The sequence below is a fragment of the Mytilus galloprovincialis genome, chromosome 10, assembly GCF_965363235.1.
Source record: "Mytilus galloprovincialis chromosome 10, xbMytGall1.hap1.1, whole genome shotgun sequence".
Lineage (NCBI taxonomy): Eukaryota > Metazoa > Mollusca > Bivalvia > Mytilida > Mytilidae > Mytilus > Mytilus galloprovincialis.
Genome location: NC_134847.1, coordinates 15,798,761 through 15,817,771, shown reverse-complemented (window position 1 = coordinate 15,817,771; position 19,011 = coordinate 15,798,761). Strand labels below are relative to the sequence as shown.

Here is a 19,011-nt window from a genome sequence, read left to right as displayed (position 1 = left end):
ATCTTTTTTATTATCTGTAGCTCGAGATAGGATAACCAGACCTCAAGATTGTCTGACACAATAATAGACAGTGGCGGATCCAGAGGGGGGGTTCCGGGGGTCCGCACCCCCCCTTTATTTTGGCCGATCAATGCATTTGAATCGGGACATATGTTTGCACCCCCCCTGCACCCCCCCCCCTTTGCCCTGGGCTAGCACCCCCCCCCCCCTTTCGAAAATACCTGCATCCGCCACTGATAGAGTTATTTCTATGTTTTCAAATAATTATGTCTTATCAATTAAAAGCATTCTTTGAGTAGGCATTAACTATTGATATATTACCTGATTATATGTGATAGAAGACGAGGTAGCACTTTATGTGTTTTGAGTGAGTAGGAATTTCATGTATGGTATTAGCAAAAGGATTCCAAAGCCAAAATAATGTCTTAAACTAAGCTTGAACGTGATCAATCTTCTTGATACTAACCTTTTAACCCAATTTTACTCCCGAAATAAGTATGTCAAACAAAATGTATGACAGTTTTAAATTATTCGAACCATATATTCAGACGTTTCATAAGATCAACGTCTGCATGGATTACTATGAAATATGGTGTACGAACAATAAAATTACCCATTAGTCCTTTAGATTCCAAGACGGTCAATAATTCCATAGTCCATTAGATTCCGAAACAGTCAATTATTCAAAATAAATAATTCATCACGTCAGAAATTCTTCAAAATTATATGAATTTCTAGACTGTAATTATTGCATGCATCGAATCATTTATATGTGAAACGTAAAAATCCTAAAGTGCAACAAACTTTATCAGCAAAATAGTCTTGTTTCTCTTTGATAATCAATTACAGAGCAATAAACCACTGTCATTGTTCTCTGTTAACACCGAACATCAATTACATGGTCAATTAGTTAAAGTTATCGTTTCATCTCTCGCCACCACGTTAATAATACCAACGTAAAACAAAGCTAAAATCAACAAAGGAGCATAAAAGTATAAACATTAAGGAATAGATTGTCGCAAATTAGATTTTACGTCAAAAGCTAATTTCGTTTGAAAAAGAAACAAGACATTTAACATGTAGTTTTAGTGTGATTTAGGTTTCAAAGTCCACTGAGAGCTGCGTGTTAGTCTGACAACGCGTAAAAGCAAAGAATAATTCCAAAATGAATTTCAATGTCGACATTGAAAAACACTAATTTAAAAAAATCTTAATCACCAGCCAAGTCGTCAGTACTTTTGTATTGACAAAAAAGGCTTTTATATTATGTTCATTTTCTGTAAATTCGCAGTTTTAAATTTTAAATTACTCTAAATACTACAATTATTCTAGTACCCTTCCTCCAACAATAGGTCTCCATAGTGTTGTCTAGCATCAAATGTCGAAACTTTTGGAGTTGAATGCTGGCATTCGACTGATGAGTCATGTGCAGACGAAACCACGTGTCTGGCGTACAAAAATCTTTTGATGAGTATTTTTATGGGATAAAGTCGACAGTCGATGGGATAATATTCGTGTGCATATTACGCTAAAACAAATATTGAGCATCAACCATTATTTTTGTATTTACTTCTAAACTTTAAATAATCTTAAATACATTCTTCAAATATTCAAGTTACTCGTACAGAAATAAACTTAAAAGATCGAGTATGATATATGGTATATAACAATACGACAGTAACATAACCATATATCTATATACACAACAAAATCATTTGAAACATGCATGGACATAACACAGTAATTAATTGAAATTTAACTTGAGTTAACTTATGTCAAAAGAGTTGGTAAAAGTATAAAGAATGTAGAAAAATGGTTAGAAAATAAAATAATACAGAAATGAAGGCCTCTTCCAGCCCCTTACTTATAATTATTGTGTATCATTACACGCTTTCCTGATTTAAGCCAGCAAGTATTCAAACTTACGCCGGATCCTCAATGCAACGTTAGCTTTGCTGAGAATAAGCAAATACCAATGTTTGTATTAGCTCATCTCCTCCGGACCGGCCCGGCCGCGGATCGAACCCTGAACTCCTGCACTCGAGGCAAGAATGATATAATTATTTCTCAAAAGCAGTTGGCAAAATACGAAAACTATTGCCTAACTTTTGTTTAGAAATATTTCAAATTAGTCATTACCTCTTTTTTGTTTTATCCATTTATTCTATATCAAGCATAAATTTATTAAGTTACGTAACAATAGTATATAATATGGGTGTAAATGTTTCCGAAACCATTTTGATAACCTCGAAAACCAAATGTTGTTAAGCCGCGCCATCTCCTAAAAATTTAGCTTTTTATTGCAAGTGTTTTCAAAATTGCTTTATTTCGAATTCGATTGCGACGAGCTTCAGGAATCTAGTAATAAACTATACAACGTCATTAGTATCATGCCCTTGTGATCAACCATCTGAATGATATGGATAACCTAATAATTACTACATTCACCCCTCTCTGACTTCTGTGTGGGAGGTTTTTTATTCGAGATAATCATTATTGGAAAGTGATTACAGCTAGGTCAATGAAATCTATAATTTAGATCTTGCAGACGATAACGTCGACACCACGATTTACTTTGCGAATTATTAAATATCTTTTTAATCTATAGGGAACTGTAAAATCTCAATTTTACGCCATGATTGCCAACAAACAAATAATAAAAGGGCTATAAATTTGTACTTTAGATTTGAAATCTGCAAAAAAAAAATCCAATTCAAATCCCAGTGAAAGATTATGCAATTATCGTGGCATGGAGAATGGTTAAGCAAAGTAAATATTATACTCAAATTTAATATACAACTGCAAATGGTTTATGTAAATGCATAGGTACTATAGTACTAGCATTTTCCATTGTTTTCCCTCTCTAGCTTATAGAACGTCCCTTTTAATATAGTAGGTGACTTGTACATGATAAACGTATTAGGAAAAGGGTTAAGGGGCATTTCACCTGCATTTGTTCCAATCACATGATCAAATTTGCAATTGACAAAACTACATGTACTAGTATTCAAATATCTAAAAAAAAGTCTATATTAATATGTTGTATTATAACATAATTATCAACAATTTTACTGAACTAAAATTCAAAATGATTTACAAGTTATTTCATATTAGAGAGTACATTAAAAATCTCATTAAAACCTAGCGGTACACATTTAATTCTAATATGTGTGATATGCTGTGAAGTTTAGAACAGAATGAAGGACTTTTAGAAATTGGCTCATGGAAAAGTGAGGAATAAATTCAGGGGAAATTGTTTTAATGATCATTTTATTTGTGTATATTGAATCGGAATTGCAGTTGAATTGGGAATAATAAATTAATAGTGAAAAGTGTATCTATCGATGACACCGGTGCGATTGGCTTCGACGCGGTTGACAATGTTTTCTCGGGGTAACAATCTGCTCTATCACCCTCTCAGCTATGTGTTATGTATAATTTTTATACTACATGTAGTACTATTATACGTGATGACTAATTAAATCAATAAAGCATTTAATCATTAAATTCAACATTTGAAAACACTTAGTTTAGCACTTTTAAAATCTGACTAATTTTCCTGATTTAGCTAAATTAACTTATTCGTCTTTTTGAATTATCTATTTGACGGATCAAGGATATCGTAGCGCTATTACAAGCTAATTTTGCATTCATTATCGAAGTGCTCAGTGCTAATGGTATGTCCTTTAAAACTGATCGATGGTTTCTGAACATTTTGATTTATATCTAATGAATCTAATAGATTATATTCCCTGTTTTGTCCTAGATCCATTAAGGGCAAACATACATATATCACGCACACAAATTGTAATATGTCCTATGCCAAATCTGATAGTATATGAAACCAGATTTCACCCACGATCGTTTTCTTTGGGAAATCCCTGACCGAGTCAGGAATGATGACAATTGTTTGCCATACTTTCTAATGGTTTGTACAGTCTAACGTCTGATTTTGTGGACCTTTTTTTTCTTTTATTAACCTTGGATAGGGTATTTTTTAATACTTTTTAACATGTATATATAAATTTATTCCTTTTACCAGTTTTCTTCGTTTCGAAAGAAAAAAAAAACAACAAGTCAGTACGTAATATCATTCATAATTTGATATTTGTTCTAAATCATGGTACGTTCCCGATGAACAAACTTGTGAAATATCGACGAACCATTACTCTGACGTGATACCACAATGTTAGAACCATATATGGAAATGATTCTTTTTTAATAAGTTGATGAACCTGCTAATTCAAGATCGATTGCTATAAGATCCTCGCTGCTCATATTCTTATTTCATAATATGTTGTTACTCCTGTTTTTGTAGTCAATGTAAAACTATTCTTATTATTTGATTAGATAGGAAACTGTTGAAATCTCAATCAAGTTTTCGCCACCATTGCTTAAACTAAATCAAATTCAAATTGCAGTGACAGATAATGCAACAAAGTATATATACAAAAATATTATATACACTGTACAACTGGAAAGTTCTAATTTCTGTTACTTTTGTATATTATATTGAATCGTATCCTTTGCTTCTCTTGATTTTCAATTTTTATTGGATATTCGGAATCCTCTGGTTTTATCCATGAAAACTTTGCCCGTTAACCATTACTTTTCTTTTCATTTTTCTATTAACTATAATAGTGTTTTATATGCTTTATTTCAATTCTAATAAAATCCTTGTTCTTTTTTCATTGCTTTTGAAAGAAAAAAATATGTCAATGTTAACTTTATAAACAATCTAGTCCAAATAAGATCACGGACCCTTTTTTCTGCTTTTTTAATTCTTTATTTGCATGCAGCTTATCAATTTATAACAATCTTTTAGAATTAATATGTTGAAACTGTAGCGAACATTGTTACATACTATTTTTATGGCGTTGAAGGCCGTACCTTGACCTATAATGGTTTACTAAATTGTTATTTGGATTGAGAGTTGTCTCATTGGCACTCACACCACATCTTCCTATATCTAAAAAGTCAAAATACGATAAACGATTTGATGTTTAATACAAGCACACATGACACATGACACATGACACATGTCTTGATTTTTCAACAATGTGCATGTACTGGAAAATTTTGATTGGACAAGACTTAGACTTCGTTTGTGAAAATTAATATAATTAGGAATATAACCGAGACGTTAAGCACGATATTGCGTCTCAAATGGTAACGTCAATTTCTTACGTTTTACGGCGATTAATGATCCGTAAAGATCTATAGTTTATTATAAAATAAATAAATTTTGTGTATTTACTGTCTTCTGATTGGTTAAAAGTATTACTTTAATTTTCAATGTTGTCAATTTTTATGGTTATTGTTTATATAAATAATATAAACAAATTTTTGAGCCTTATCTTTGATAGAAACTTATTTATAATGAATGGCTGTTTTAGATTTTAATTTAATATCGCTACTAATTGAAATTGATGTCGGCTGCTGTATGTTATAATTAAATGCGCTGTTGATTTAATTCAATTGCAATTTACATTTAAAATGAAATAGATTTATCGATGATTAAAGAACGTGTATAGGGATAGCTGATTATAAATGACTTCCGTGTACTGATCTGTCAGCTTAGTGTGAAAACTATAAATTTATAGAAAGTAGAATATTCAACGAAAAAAACAAACGTAATTTCAGTGAAGGAAAATCGTGAAATATTTTATCTTGTGTACACGTAGGGGGGGTCTGAGAGAGGTTTGTATAATGGAGAATGAAGTCGGTCATTTTCTTATTTCTTTTTTTAAACAAATATGATTTTTTCAAAGGCACTTTATCGACAGAATGATTGAAAAACATGCAAAAAAAAGTTTCAAATTATTATTCTTCGATTTTCGATTATTCTTTACGTGACAAATTGATCAGTCACTACAGATTATTGTCTTTGCACTTTTCAAGTTAAATTCAATTTATCGTTCTTGTCTAATTCTTAATCGAGAAACTTGGAAAAATTGACCATAATAGAATAGAGAATAATGAGTGCTAGAATATAAAGAAATGATTAAAATGGACAAAATAAATAGTATAAAGAAAATTGCCCAAAATATTAAAGAATACAGAAATGAAGGACACCCCCCCCCCCCCCCCCCCCACACACACACACATGTAGTTTTGTTCTGTGACTGTTGCAGTACAACATCCATAAAGTCGATCAGTTTCTTATTTTTTAAAAACATATATATATGAATTTTTCAAAGGCACCGTACCGTAGTATTGCTAAACGAAGTTCAACATGCAATTTTCGATTATTCTTTACGTGACAAATTGAATAGCGAGATGATGGTCTTTGTACTTTTCAAGCTAAATTTGATTTGACTTTCTTGTTTATTCTTAATCGAGAAACTTGGAAAAATTGACTAAAAAAGAATAGAAAAAATGGGTGCTTAAATACAAAGAAAAGATAGACAAAAATAAACAGAAAAGAGAAAAATGCCCCAAACATTGAAGAATACTGAAATACCTCACCAAGACACTCATGTACATTTTAAGTTATATGGTTCGCTACTGACCCCATACGGACCATAGAGGGTTAGTAAAATCCATAGGGGTGAGGCCGGAGGCCGAGTCCCCTATGAATTTTATTCACCCTCTATGGATCCGTAGGGGGTCAGTAGTTAACCGTATAACGAATTTATCGGACGCTGGACTTTTTCTGCGGCGTTTTATTGAAAAATAAACAATGAAACACAACAACATTAATAGATGACGTCGCCATTAACGCGTCATGAACCCCATATGAAACTTACTAACCCCATACGGTCTCATAGGGGGTCACCACGTGACGGCATTTAACCAATCACAACGTGATAATTCATCTGTGGTCCGATAAGTAGTTTTGTTCTGTACAAAATCCATGAATTCGATCATTCTTTTTTTTATTTTTTTTTTTTAACCAAATGCGATTTTCAAAGGCAAGTTATCGAACTAATAATATAAGAAAATACAAAAAAAAAAAAAAAAAAAGGTTTTCAAATTAGTTTTTCTTCAATTTTCGATTAGTCTTTACGTGACAAATTGAATAGTTAGATGATTGTCTTTGCACTTTTCAAACGAGATTTAATTTATCTTTCTTGTTTATTCTTAATAAAAAAATTGGCCTAAAAGAATAGAGAATAATGGGTGGTAGAATAGAAAGAAATGATTAAAATGGACAAAATAGATAGAATAGAGAAAAATGCCCAAAACATTAAAGAATACAAAAAGAAAGGACCCCGAAACAGACGCACGTGTAGTTTTAAATTAGTTTTGTACAACATTCATGAAGTCGGTCATTTTCTTATTAATTCTAAGTACAAGTATGACTGATTTAAGCTTAAGCACCATATCAACGTAATGATATACGAACATGCAAAAAAAAAAAATTCTTCAATTTTCGATTATTCTTTACGTGACAAATTGAATAGTTAGAAGATTGTCTTTGCACTTTTCAAGCTAAATTTAATCTATCTTTCTTGTTTTCTCTAAATCGAACAACATGGAAGCTTTAGTAATTACATCACGTTGAAACTGTATCAGACAATAAAGTCAAATTGTAGCGCAAGCTAATTGATGCAACACACTATGCATCTCATATGGCACACCAGAGAAGAGCTCACTATAATTTCATTTTTGTTTTTATGTTGTTACTGTGAATTTTTGTGTTTCGTGCCAGTCTGATAGGTTAAGTTATTTATGACCGATTTTTTTTTCTTGTGGTGCTTCATGCAGTTGGTGGAATACTGACCACTGACCAAAATGGTTACATTTAACTCTGCAACATTCTGTATGTGACTGTCAGAAGTCAGGCTCATGTATTTCAGTTGTTGAAACTTGTTGATGTCTGTTATATTCATAAATTGATCATTGATTTATCACAAACATTTCCATGCATTTTTCCATGATGCATGAAGTGCCACATGAACCTTCTAATCCACATTGATATATTTAAAAAGGACAAAGGTACACGTTGATTATATTCACATTTAAGAATTGTATGCGTCTTTTTATAACTTCATTGGGGGTGTAAAAGTGTTGATCGAATTACATTTTGTGTGAAGCGCCGAAGCGCTTCATCCTAAAATGTGCGCACGCTCAACGCTTTTACAACCCTATGAAATTACAAAAAGAAGTATTCAATACTTATAATTACATTTTTATTAGCTAGAATCATGAAAACACGATTTCTACCAAGTTTTCCTTTAACATACCTGTGCACTTTATTGTTGGTCCTCGTGTCATCTTCGTTACATAATAAAGTTAATTTCAGATGTTAACCAATCAAAATAACTTTATCATAATGAAACATATGTTTACTGTAATTATTGCATCATATCGATCCATATAAAATGAATTTCAAAGACATATAAGTCTACTCATTTTATAATACCATGCATTTACTTTTGTCTTCAGTTTTTAAAATTGAGAAACAAAATGTTTCTACTTACTGAAAAGCTAATTTAGTTTGCGTCTATAAACTTATTAAATTATATTGAATTAATTTTTGCTTGTCACTTTCAAAAGTCCTGCCCCTTACACATACATTGTACACACTTTTTAGTGCACTACTATGCGACTTTGCTTGTTTGTGCATTTGAATATTTCTATTAGAATATCGAAATGAAATAGAAAATTACAATTTGAGTTCCAAACTGCAATTCGATCTTTTAAAATCCCTCATTTGAACCCGATACTTATTTAATTACATATTCCATGTAAAAGAATTCATATTTCATTCATTATTCTAAAAAGATATTAATGTATCTTGACTGTATTTCAATGATAACTAGCCTACATTTTTTCCTTTGATCTAAGTTAAGTTGTCCGACAGATGTGTCTTCAATAAAAAATAGGTACAGATACAGTAATGTCAACAAACTAGTCGTCAATGGAGTACAATAAAGATTCCAATAAATGAGTCAAAAACGACCATACTGGACATGTACATGTATATCATACATACATGTGTAGTGCAGTTCGTACTTCTTAGGAAAATAATTATGATACAAAAATGCTGTTTTTTTTTTTTTTTTGTTTTTTTTTTATTAATTTAAGGAAACAATCACAATGACACACACATTCAAAAGACATGTGTATGTCAACATTCAGATGGTTCTTAATAATAGATAATTGTCTGTATAATATGTCAAGCTGAAATTCATCAGGAGTAGAAAAAAATGAACTTGTTTCTGTGTAAAAAAATCGTATTAATGCGACGAAAGCAATCATTCTGCGAATATCTTGAAAAAAATCTCCGATTAGTTTTATTTGTATAAGTGCCGCCACCTATTGTAGAGGACTGTCTATGTTGACATTTATATGTATATTTATTTAGAGGTTTCGTTGTTGGTTTGTTGTCTCCTTGGCGTACAGTCAAGTTTAATTAATAATTTTTATAGTACGTATGAATTCTTTTATATATACATTAAATTCTTAGAATATTTGCCACTTTATGTTTAAGACCAACAGAGATTTATTTAGCTTTAGGGAGGAGTTGGGTTCTCAAGTACTGTAACATTGGTTTCCACTACTAGTACTTGCTGTTCGTATTTGTTTATTTAACAGTTATAGCTTTGAAACATCGATCTTCTTTCCAAAATCTTTAAAAATAGACAAATGATATGTAAATTTCGAATAAGTGACCACCCAGAAGACTGGTTGATACAAGAAAGTTTCCGTAAATTTTAAACTATTATATACAAATTGTGACAAACTAAACCGAATTCAATTTCTTTTTATAATTAATGAAAAATTAAGAAAAAATTTCTAATTGAAAATAGATCTTATAACTTAAACCATACAGAAAATAAATGAAAACAAATACTTAATCCAGAAATAATACAGAATGTCTAAAAATAGGCTCTTTAAAGTCACTAAGGATGCCAGGGGAATGAGTCCTTGTGAGATATTAGTCGTTCCCTGTCTATATAGAGAGATAAAGCATGACTATTGTCAGATACAAGACACACTGTGTTGGTAATTGTTATTGTTTGTTATATATGTATGTTTGTAAGCCATATTGTTTCCAACATAGCGGGCGTAACGCGCCTTTTTAATAAAGAAATTATCGTTGCTACCTCCTCTTACTATGATGTGTTCAAATTACAGAAACTTTTTTCACTGACAGTTTTATTACTCGAGACACTTCAAATGTTGTTTATTGTTCAACAAAACATGTTACAAGTCTTTTATAGATTATTGTCTTGTAACTAGAAGTATTATGGGATGTATACCGCCCTCTTGATTTACGAATGATCGATATAGATTTTTTCTGAAACAATCAAATTTTGATGCAAACATATAGAAATGCAATTAATTTGTGTGGCTTTTTCAATTATTTTCATCTAATTGAAGATTTTTATTATATTATTTTACCTCATGGATTTTACCGTTTTTTAAATATAGAAAATGTTCTCAGGAAATTTTTTAAGAATTTAATTTATAAAAGAATGCAACCCAGATACTTCTAATTAGTTTGTTCCTGAGAACATTGCTATGTACAGTTATCTATTTTTCTCATGTAGAAACGAGAGTGGGATATCAGCAGTCTCTTTTTACTATCTTAAAGTCATTGTCCTGACCGTGAAATAAATATTTGCCACTGGACGCCAAGCTACCACTAATCAATCAATCTAAAAGTCATAACTTTGACATTTGTTACGAATTCATTACACATCATCGACAAGAAATATTTCATACTGTAAATGGCGAACTGTAACAGTTAATTAACGTACAGATTCTGGTGTCGAAGTGTATCGATTGTTACCTATTGATAACTGAAGAGTTTGCACATCAAAATGTTTCTTTACATCTTCTTTACTTTTTACTTCGTCATGGTTTTTCATTTGCACTTAAATAATAAGCTGCACAATGCTGTTGTCAAATTTCAAACAGAAGGTGTCTTGATTAAAAAAGAGGGACGAAAGATACCAAAGGGACAGTCAAACTCATAAATCTAAAACAAACTGACAACGCCATGGCTAAAAATGAAAAAGACAAACAAACAACAGCACATATGACACAACATAGAAAACTAAAGAATAAACAATACGAACCCCACCAAAAAACTAGGGGTGATCTCAGGTGCTCCGGAATGGTAGGCAGATCCTGCTCCACATGTGGCACCCGTCGTGTTGCTTATGTGATAAATCATAACAAATCCGGTAAATAGTCTAATTCGGTAGGTCAAATCATGAAAGGGAAGGGGATTGTAGTTACGACGTAAGAAACATATCCGATATCATTTGTGAAACGGTTATTCCATAACGGTCAACCAACTCGTGATGGCGTCCGTAAAATTTACGAAGGGATTAATGTAACTGGAAAAGCGCTGCTGACAAATATAGTACAGAAAAATGGAGAGCAGCACATGTCTGAAGATTTGATATAATAAAATATTCATTTTATAAGAAAGGCTAATGGTATGTACATGTTTGTACAGTAAAACTAAGCCACTCTATCATATTAAACATGGTCGACTTTTTGTTTGTTTTAGAATTTGAAGTATCGTATACATTTTATGTAAGCGTTCTCGGTATATGATTATTTGTATGTTTTAAGAAAGCTATTGAATATTCTTCTATCTTTGAGCGCAACGACAGATTTTAAATGTTCATGATTTATACGGAAAGTACATGTATGCTGCAAAGTGCATGTTCTACCAATATACAGAATAAATTTAATTAAAATAAAAATTAACAAGCTTAATTATATTTTTTTTTTGAAAGATTTAATGAATAATTATTTTCAACCTAGCCACGTCCACTTATATTTTTGTCCATCTGATGTTGCTAGTTCGTTCTTATGTTGTACTGTTATCGTGAACACTGTCCCAGGTTGGGGGGGGGGGGATCCCGCTTAGATGTTTAATCCCGCAACATTATGTATGTATGTATGTGCCTGTCCCAAGTCAGGAGCCTGTAATTCAGTGGTTGTCGTTTGTTTTTAAATAAATGTGTTACATATTTGTTTTTTGTTCATTTTTTTTTTTTTTATATAAATAAGGCCGTTAGTTTTCTCGTTTTAATTGTAAAACATTGTCATTTCGAGGCCTTTTATAGCTGACTATGCAGTATGGGCTTTGCTCATTGTTGAAAGCCATACGGTGACCTATAGTTGTTAATTTCTGTGTCATTTTGGTCTCTTATGGGGAGTTCATTGGCAATCATACCACATCTTCTTTTTTTTATATTTAGCACACAACATCCATTTGCAAAAGCATGTACAAAATCAAAGCTACATAAGTCCACCGTTCCATTTGTAACTTTTCGAATAGTTAGTATATAAAAAAGGAAGTTGTGGTATGATTGCCAATAAGACAACTCTCCACAAGAGACCAAAATGACACAGACATTAACAACTATAGGTCACCGTACGGCCGTCAACAATGAGCAATTGTTTTAAGAGATCGTTTCCAAAATGAAACAATAGGATTATGCTGGATCAAGTGTATATCAAATTCATTCAAATATTATGAAATCTTCGTTTGTTTGGTATTTATGTATTATTATACTTATATCATGGAAGTTTTATTGTGTTGCATTTGTATGCGTCCTTAAGAATAAATTATATAATGTGTAGTTCAGCAAGACTGGTGCTCATTAATGACAATAATGATTATAACTAGTAAATTGTCTCATTGATTGCTTTATCGTTGTTCTTTTGCAAAACGTCCAGTTGCAAATATGTCATGCAATTAAAGACATATTAAAATTATCATTATTTACTTCTTGCAAGTTTTTCAAAGTTAAGAAAACTAATTTTGGGTTGCAACAGGTGGCTAACTGAACAACCAAATACTAGTAACTGTAACAAGTCTTCCTAAAGAAAAACGCAAAAATGCATGGACCTCCCCCTACATAAGGCCTTCGATATAACGTCATCATTCCGAATGGATGTTTCTGTGTAGTTATATGTCCCACACAGTTACATCACACTGTTTATTTATAACTACTAAATATGTTGTTTTTTTCCGTTCGGTATTTAACACATGCCGCAGAATCTTAAAAACTTCAGAATCTTAAAAACTTCATTTTCTAGTCTCTAAAGTCTTCCAGAGAATGAAAGAAAATAGTAAAGCCAAAATAGTATAATACATTAAATATGAAATAATACATAATACATAATCTTGTTTTAACTTACCGAAAGTCAGGGTGAGTAAATCGGCCAGTGCCAAAGACGCGAGATAATAGTTAGTCACTGTTCTCATATAGAAATTCTTTAGTATAACAATACACGTAAATAGGTTCCCCATTAATCCAGTCACAAAAATAGTTGTATAAATAATAGTTAAGCAAATCACAATAAAAAACTTATTCCTTTGTGGTCCTAAGTAATCTTGAACATTCAAAGAGGTATAATTTTCTACTAAGTTTACATTTATTCCAGTAGAATTATTTCCATATGAATTCCAATTTTCCGTAATTTTTGGAGAATTGTTATAAGAATTTTGAAAATCACTAGAAGTGGTACTAAACTTGTCTGAAACATTCCTTAAAAGTCGAGTTAAATTTCCTTCGAAAGGGTAACGATCTACCATGTTCAGAACCTATAATTTGAGGCATTATAGCATATTTAACAAAAATGTATATATCCGTTCTAGTTTATCCCGGGAACTTTTATTCACATATTTCAATAACGATTTTCAACTCGATGATTGGTCCGACGTGAACACACGTAAATTGATATATTCATTGAAGTCGTCAGTTTACTGATTTTCTACTTGATGGGAGATCGCTGATTCTTTGTAATAATAATCTCTATGAGGATTGACTGTAACTTTCTACAATATAAGATCTTAATATGTTATTGAACATTGATAATTGATTGCGGGAAGGTTTCATCTTTCAAGGCGATTCGTTATTCAATGACAAGGTTAATCCGGTTTGTTTTACTGGATACCATGCTTAGCAAAGTATACAAAACTTACGGAATTCAGACAGAACATTCATGGTTGTTTGACTTATAATAAATATGCAACAGTAATACAGATTAAAAGTGAAATAGAAATACACAAACAAAAAATGAAAGCTTCAAAGAACTTGTAATTCGATTATAATTATTACAAGTATTATAATTAAGCACTTATTCGAATTTAATGCATAAAAATCAATGTCACATATATCTTTATTTTATGAATTAAACATTATCAACGAATAAGGTTATCAAACAAAACAAAAACATTTATAACAATTGTCAGTCTCAAAATTTATTCAGCAACATTTCCGAATGAGCAAGAAAAACAGCACTAGAAGGGCGAAATAGTGAACGTTAAAATAAATTAGGTCCTGGCTACGTATGCAATTAGAAGTAAATGCCCCCTCCCCCCCCCCCCCCCCCCTCAAAAAAAAGAAAGATAAGATACATTGCAAGTTGTGTGCCCTATCTAATATGTATAATGCTATGTGATGAATTGTGTTTTGCTTGTTCGAGCTTTTAAGGCGTTTATGTCATTTAAATACAGGACGAGAACAAATTAACAATAGTACACAATAGTTTCGGTCTGAAGAGTCAAAGAGCGGGATATTGCCTATGGAAAGTTTTGATATTATAGATTGTGGCAGACATTTCACCCTGCAGGAGACCACAGAAGACCACATTGGGGTATTGTTGCAAGGTTCTTTTAATGCACAGGAGACATTGGGATAACTATTCACGAGACATCGGATTAGAGGTCTGCATTCCGTCTACATGGCTGCCCGTTTGTATCCCACTCACAGTCAACAGGACACTCTCTTAGCTAGGGTTTAACTGCTTGAACGGGAGCAATGATTGGGTGACCATGGTTCTGTATCCAGGTCGACAATTTGGGTCGGTACCGCTTGAAGGTTAGTTGGTAAGCTTAATACTTCTATAAGTGATTTTTACTTCTTCGACTCGGAAAGTTTTTATCACTATCTATATGTAACATTGCCCCTAGAAGTACATGTATATAGCCTGAATCAGATTTGGCAATTTTAATTTTATATTTTTCAATTTGAGATTTTAATGATTTTCATCTAATAATCATGATTACTGTTTCCAAACTCCCATGGCGAGTCTTTTGTAGATGAAGCCCGCATCTTACGAACCAAATTATAAGTTTTAAACATATGTTTTTTTAGTTGAACAAAAGGATAGACAAAATAAAATCTTTTCAATACTTAATAGGAAAACGTACTTAGAAAATCAAATAATAGATGTTTACACTAGTATAAAACAAATTGTACAAACAATCATTCAACATGCATATGTAAAGTCAAATACATGCATAGCTTTGAGGTCTAATGGATGCAATTGATTTTTAATTAGTAGTAAAATTAATTAGAGTTTAATTGTATCTAAATAAGTGACAGATGGACTTTTATTGTAAAAACCATAAAATGGCCAGCTTCTTATGACACAAATTCAATACACGCTTAGCCTACTGTTTCCAATGTACTTTTACTAAGTAGATATAGGAAGATGGGGTATGAGTGGCAATGACACAACTCTCCATCCAAGTAACAATTTATTCAAATAAACCATTATAGGTCAAGGTACGGCCTTCAACACGGAGCCTTGACTCACACCGAACAGCAAGGGATAAAGGGCCCTAAAATGAATAGTGTAAAACCATTCAAATGGGATAACCAACGGTCTAATCTATACTATTAAACGAGAAGACCTCATTTTGTGTGTCGCTTCTCTTCCTTCCACAATAAATCAATCATAATGCCTCTGTGTCCTATAGGTAACATGCATAGTCGCATTTGTCATCCATTCTTATGATTATTAAGATTGAGTTATTTTGGGAGAAAAACGACAAAAAAGGAGTCCAGATATGATTCCGTCATCAGACTGAATTGTAGTCATAGATAAGACTTCCGGTTTGAAACATACACAAATACAACCAATCGTATGATAGATATCAAAAATGAAAAATGAATAAGCCAATCAGAGCGCTCTCAAAATCATGGTGTTTAGATCGCAAGAACCACAACTATTATACCTCCTTATAGATGACAATTATTTCTCGCGTTTATCTACATGTAAACTACGATTATACTACTTTAATATATAGAGACTCTCTGTATTATGTCTACTGTTTTCTTTGCAATGTTAACGTTTACTATCTAAGGGATCATACCAGTGGCATATATATTAAAATAAGTAAAACATGTGACACAAGTATAACCAATTGTATGATAGATAAAATAAAAATGAAAAATAAATAAGCCATTCAGAGCGTTCTCCATATCATTGTGTTTAGATCGCAAGAATCACAACTATTATACCTCCTTAGCGAGGACAATTTTTTTCGCGTTTCATATCATGGTGTTTAGATCGCAAGAACCACAATTGTTATACCTCCTTAGAGAGGAGAATTTTTTCGGCGTTTATCTAAATGTAAACTACGATTATACTACTTTAAAATATAGAGACTTTCTGTATTCTGTGAGGGACTTTCTATGTTAGTATAGAAAGTCCCTGATTCTGTCTACTGTTTTCTTTGAAATGTTTACTATTTAAGGGGTCATACCACTTGCATATATATTAATAAGTAAAACATGCTCAACTTCATCTAAAACTACCTCGACCAAAAACTTTAACCTAAAGCGGGGCAGACGGACGGACGGACGCACGCACGGATGCACAGACTAGAAAACATAATGTCCATAAATGGGGCATAAAAATTTATGGTTGAAAGGGAAAATAGTGATTTGGCAAAAATGAAAGTAAGGTAGAGATTAGAAGGAGGCAGAACCTTTTTCGGGGCGACGGATCGGGTGTTTTTAAGCTCGGGATTTGGGGATTGATCCTTACGGATTCCGGGAATATAATTTTCGATTTCGGGATTTCGTGATAGGAACTTCTTTTTAAATTCTGCATCTCGGGATTTCATGATTTTAAGCCCGGGATTTGGGGATCAGGACCCCTCCGACCACCCCTAAAATTAACCTAAGTCGGTCTTAGTCATTTATACATGATTCATATCCTACCATTGGTATGTTAATAAGGCTCTCAAACGAAAAGGCACTGATGGATTGTCCTAGAAGCATATTTTATTAGAATAATAATGGTCTATATATAAGCAGTTACATTTATTTCATGTTTGAAACGGTGCAAATTTTTAATTTGATTTGACTTTTACCAAAAGAAGCATTGTAGCAAAGGAGAAGAATAATTGTGGTCTAAGGCTAGAAACACGAAAATAATTGAATTTAACAGAAATGAAACAAATATCGGACATGGAAAAAGGGAGATACCTTTTATGAAATTCTCCATACATAATATCTTTTACAAAAAATCATCCTACAACAGTTCACAAGCTGTATATGCCCGCGATTTCGCGGGTTTGTTCTAGTCTATATAAAAAAAGAAACGAGAAACACTTATAAACTACATAAACAGTCGACAACTGAACATCATTCACAAAGACTTGTTTGAATCAAGAAAATCCTGATTCCAATGTACTTTTCATAAAAAAAAATGTAAATTCAGAAAATAAATATGAGTTACAAAGCATGATTCTTTCAAATGGATTCGGTATATATACATGTAGTATAGTGGTAGCAATTTCACAATGAGTACAAACCACGTAAATTTTGTTTTAATCTCGGCATAGTTAAACTAACGACCTAAATACCTTGTATTTGCAGTTTTGTCACTTACCTTGCATCATTTAGAGAGAAAAATACGACATAGGAATCAGAATAATGTGTACAAATGTACAAGTAGGGTATTACTTCCATGTCCTATTGAATGTGGGCAAGTCTGTAATAAAGCTCAACCAGCATGTCGATGTCATATGATGTTTTAAATTCAACCAAACACATGAATATGTTTAATGTACTTGAATGACTCAGTTAAATTTTTAAACACTCGTACACATGGAATATATTTTAACAATTATTGTCTTTCCGTAATGTAATTCACAAACAGTTACCTCGTATGCTTTGACCTCACCCTTACACATTGAGCTAGAAATTCGAACAGTGCACAGCCGAAGAGTAATTTGGAAAATCTTGAGGAGTGAAAATGCAAATACCCGTGTAAAGAAAAATAAGGTTTTCGCGTGTGCCGAGTTTTTGATTGTTCACCAAGGCCACACTAGATGAACTTTTATTCAACAAATCAATACATTTAATTAGCAGCCGAAGTTTTCGATCATTTTCGAAGGAAATACTTTATTGTCCACCGTATGTTATAACATATATAATATATCACGAAGATTGATACCACACTTACTTAGTCACATGAAACGTTTTCTTTTATAAATTACATTTTGTACTAAGGCTTATCAATCTTCGTGAATATGTATGTAATATTAACATTTGGACATTAAGCGATCAATGTGAGTTTTTAATTCAACAGTTGTCAGCATCATCAAAAGTGATCGACCGGTTTCAAGATATGATGTTTAACGTACGGTTTTTGCAAACCATTGACGATCAGTTTATATTTCGTGTGTGGTGTCCGTTGTTATTTTCTATTTACATGTTGTAATGACTATCAAAGAGGGACGAAAGATACCAAAGGGACAGTCAAACTCATAAATCTAAAACAAACTGACAACGCCATGGCTAAAAATGAAAAAGACAAACAAACAACAGCACACACGACACAACATAGAAAAACATATATATATAGGAACCCCACCAAAAAACTAGGGGTGATCTCAGGTGCTCCGGAAGGGTAAGCAGATCCTGCTCCATGTGATAACAAATCCGGTAAATGGTCTAATTCGGTAGGTCACATTCATGAAAGGCAAGGGAATTGTAGTTACGACGTAAGGAACATATCCGATATCATTTGTGAAACGGTTATTCCATAACGGTCAACCAACTCGTGATGGCGTCCGTACAATTTACGAAGGGATGATTTCAACTTCACCATTTGGAACTCTTGGTTTAATAGCTTCCTTGTGAGCAGCAACCCTCTATCAAATTATTCATTAATGTGTTTCTCTGTGCTTAGTATTCTTGTGTTTGTTTGTACTGTACTCATATCACGTGGTGTTGTCATTTAATGGTACTTTTAACATTGCCATATAATAACTGGAAGTTTAGCTCG

The 19,011-nt window shown here is 32.3% G+C and overlaps 1 protein-coding gene across 1 annotated transcript in view; it reads right to left on the bottom strand.

Moving 5' to 3' along the window:
* LOC143049001 (pyrokinin-1 receptor-like) overlaps positions 1–13,709 on the bottom strand; it is a 29,710-nt gene extending 16,001 nt beyond the window's left edge. The window contains exon 1 of the mRNA XM_076222825.1: positions 13,120–13,709. Within this exon, the coding sequence (XP_076078940.1) occupies positions 13,120–13,516 (397 nt within the window). The 5' untranslated portion in view covers positions 13,517–13,709. The remainder of the gene's footprint in view (positions 1–13,119) is intronic.
* Positions 13,710–19,011: the final 5,302 nt, after the last annotated feature.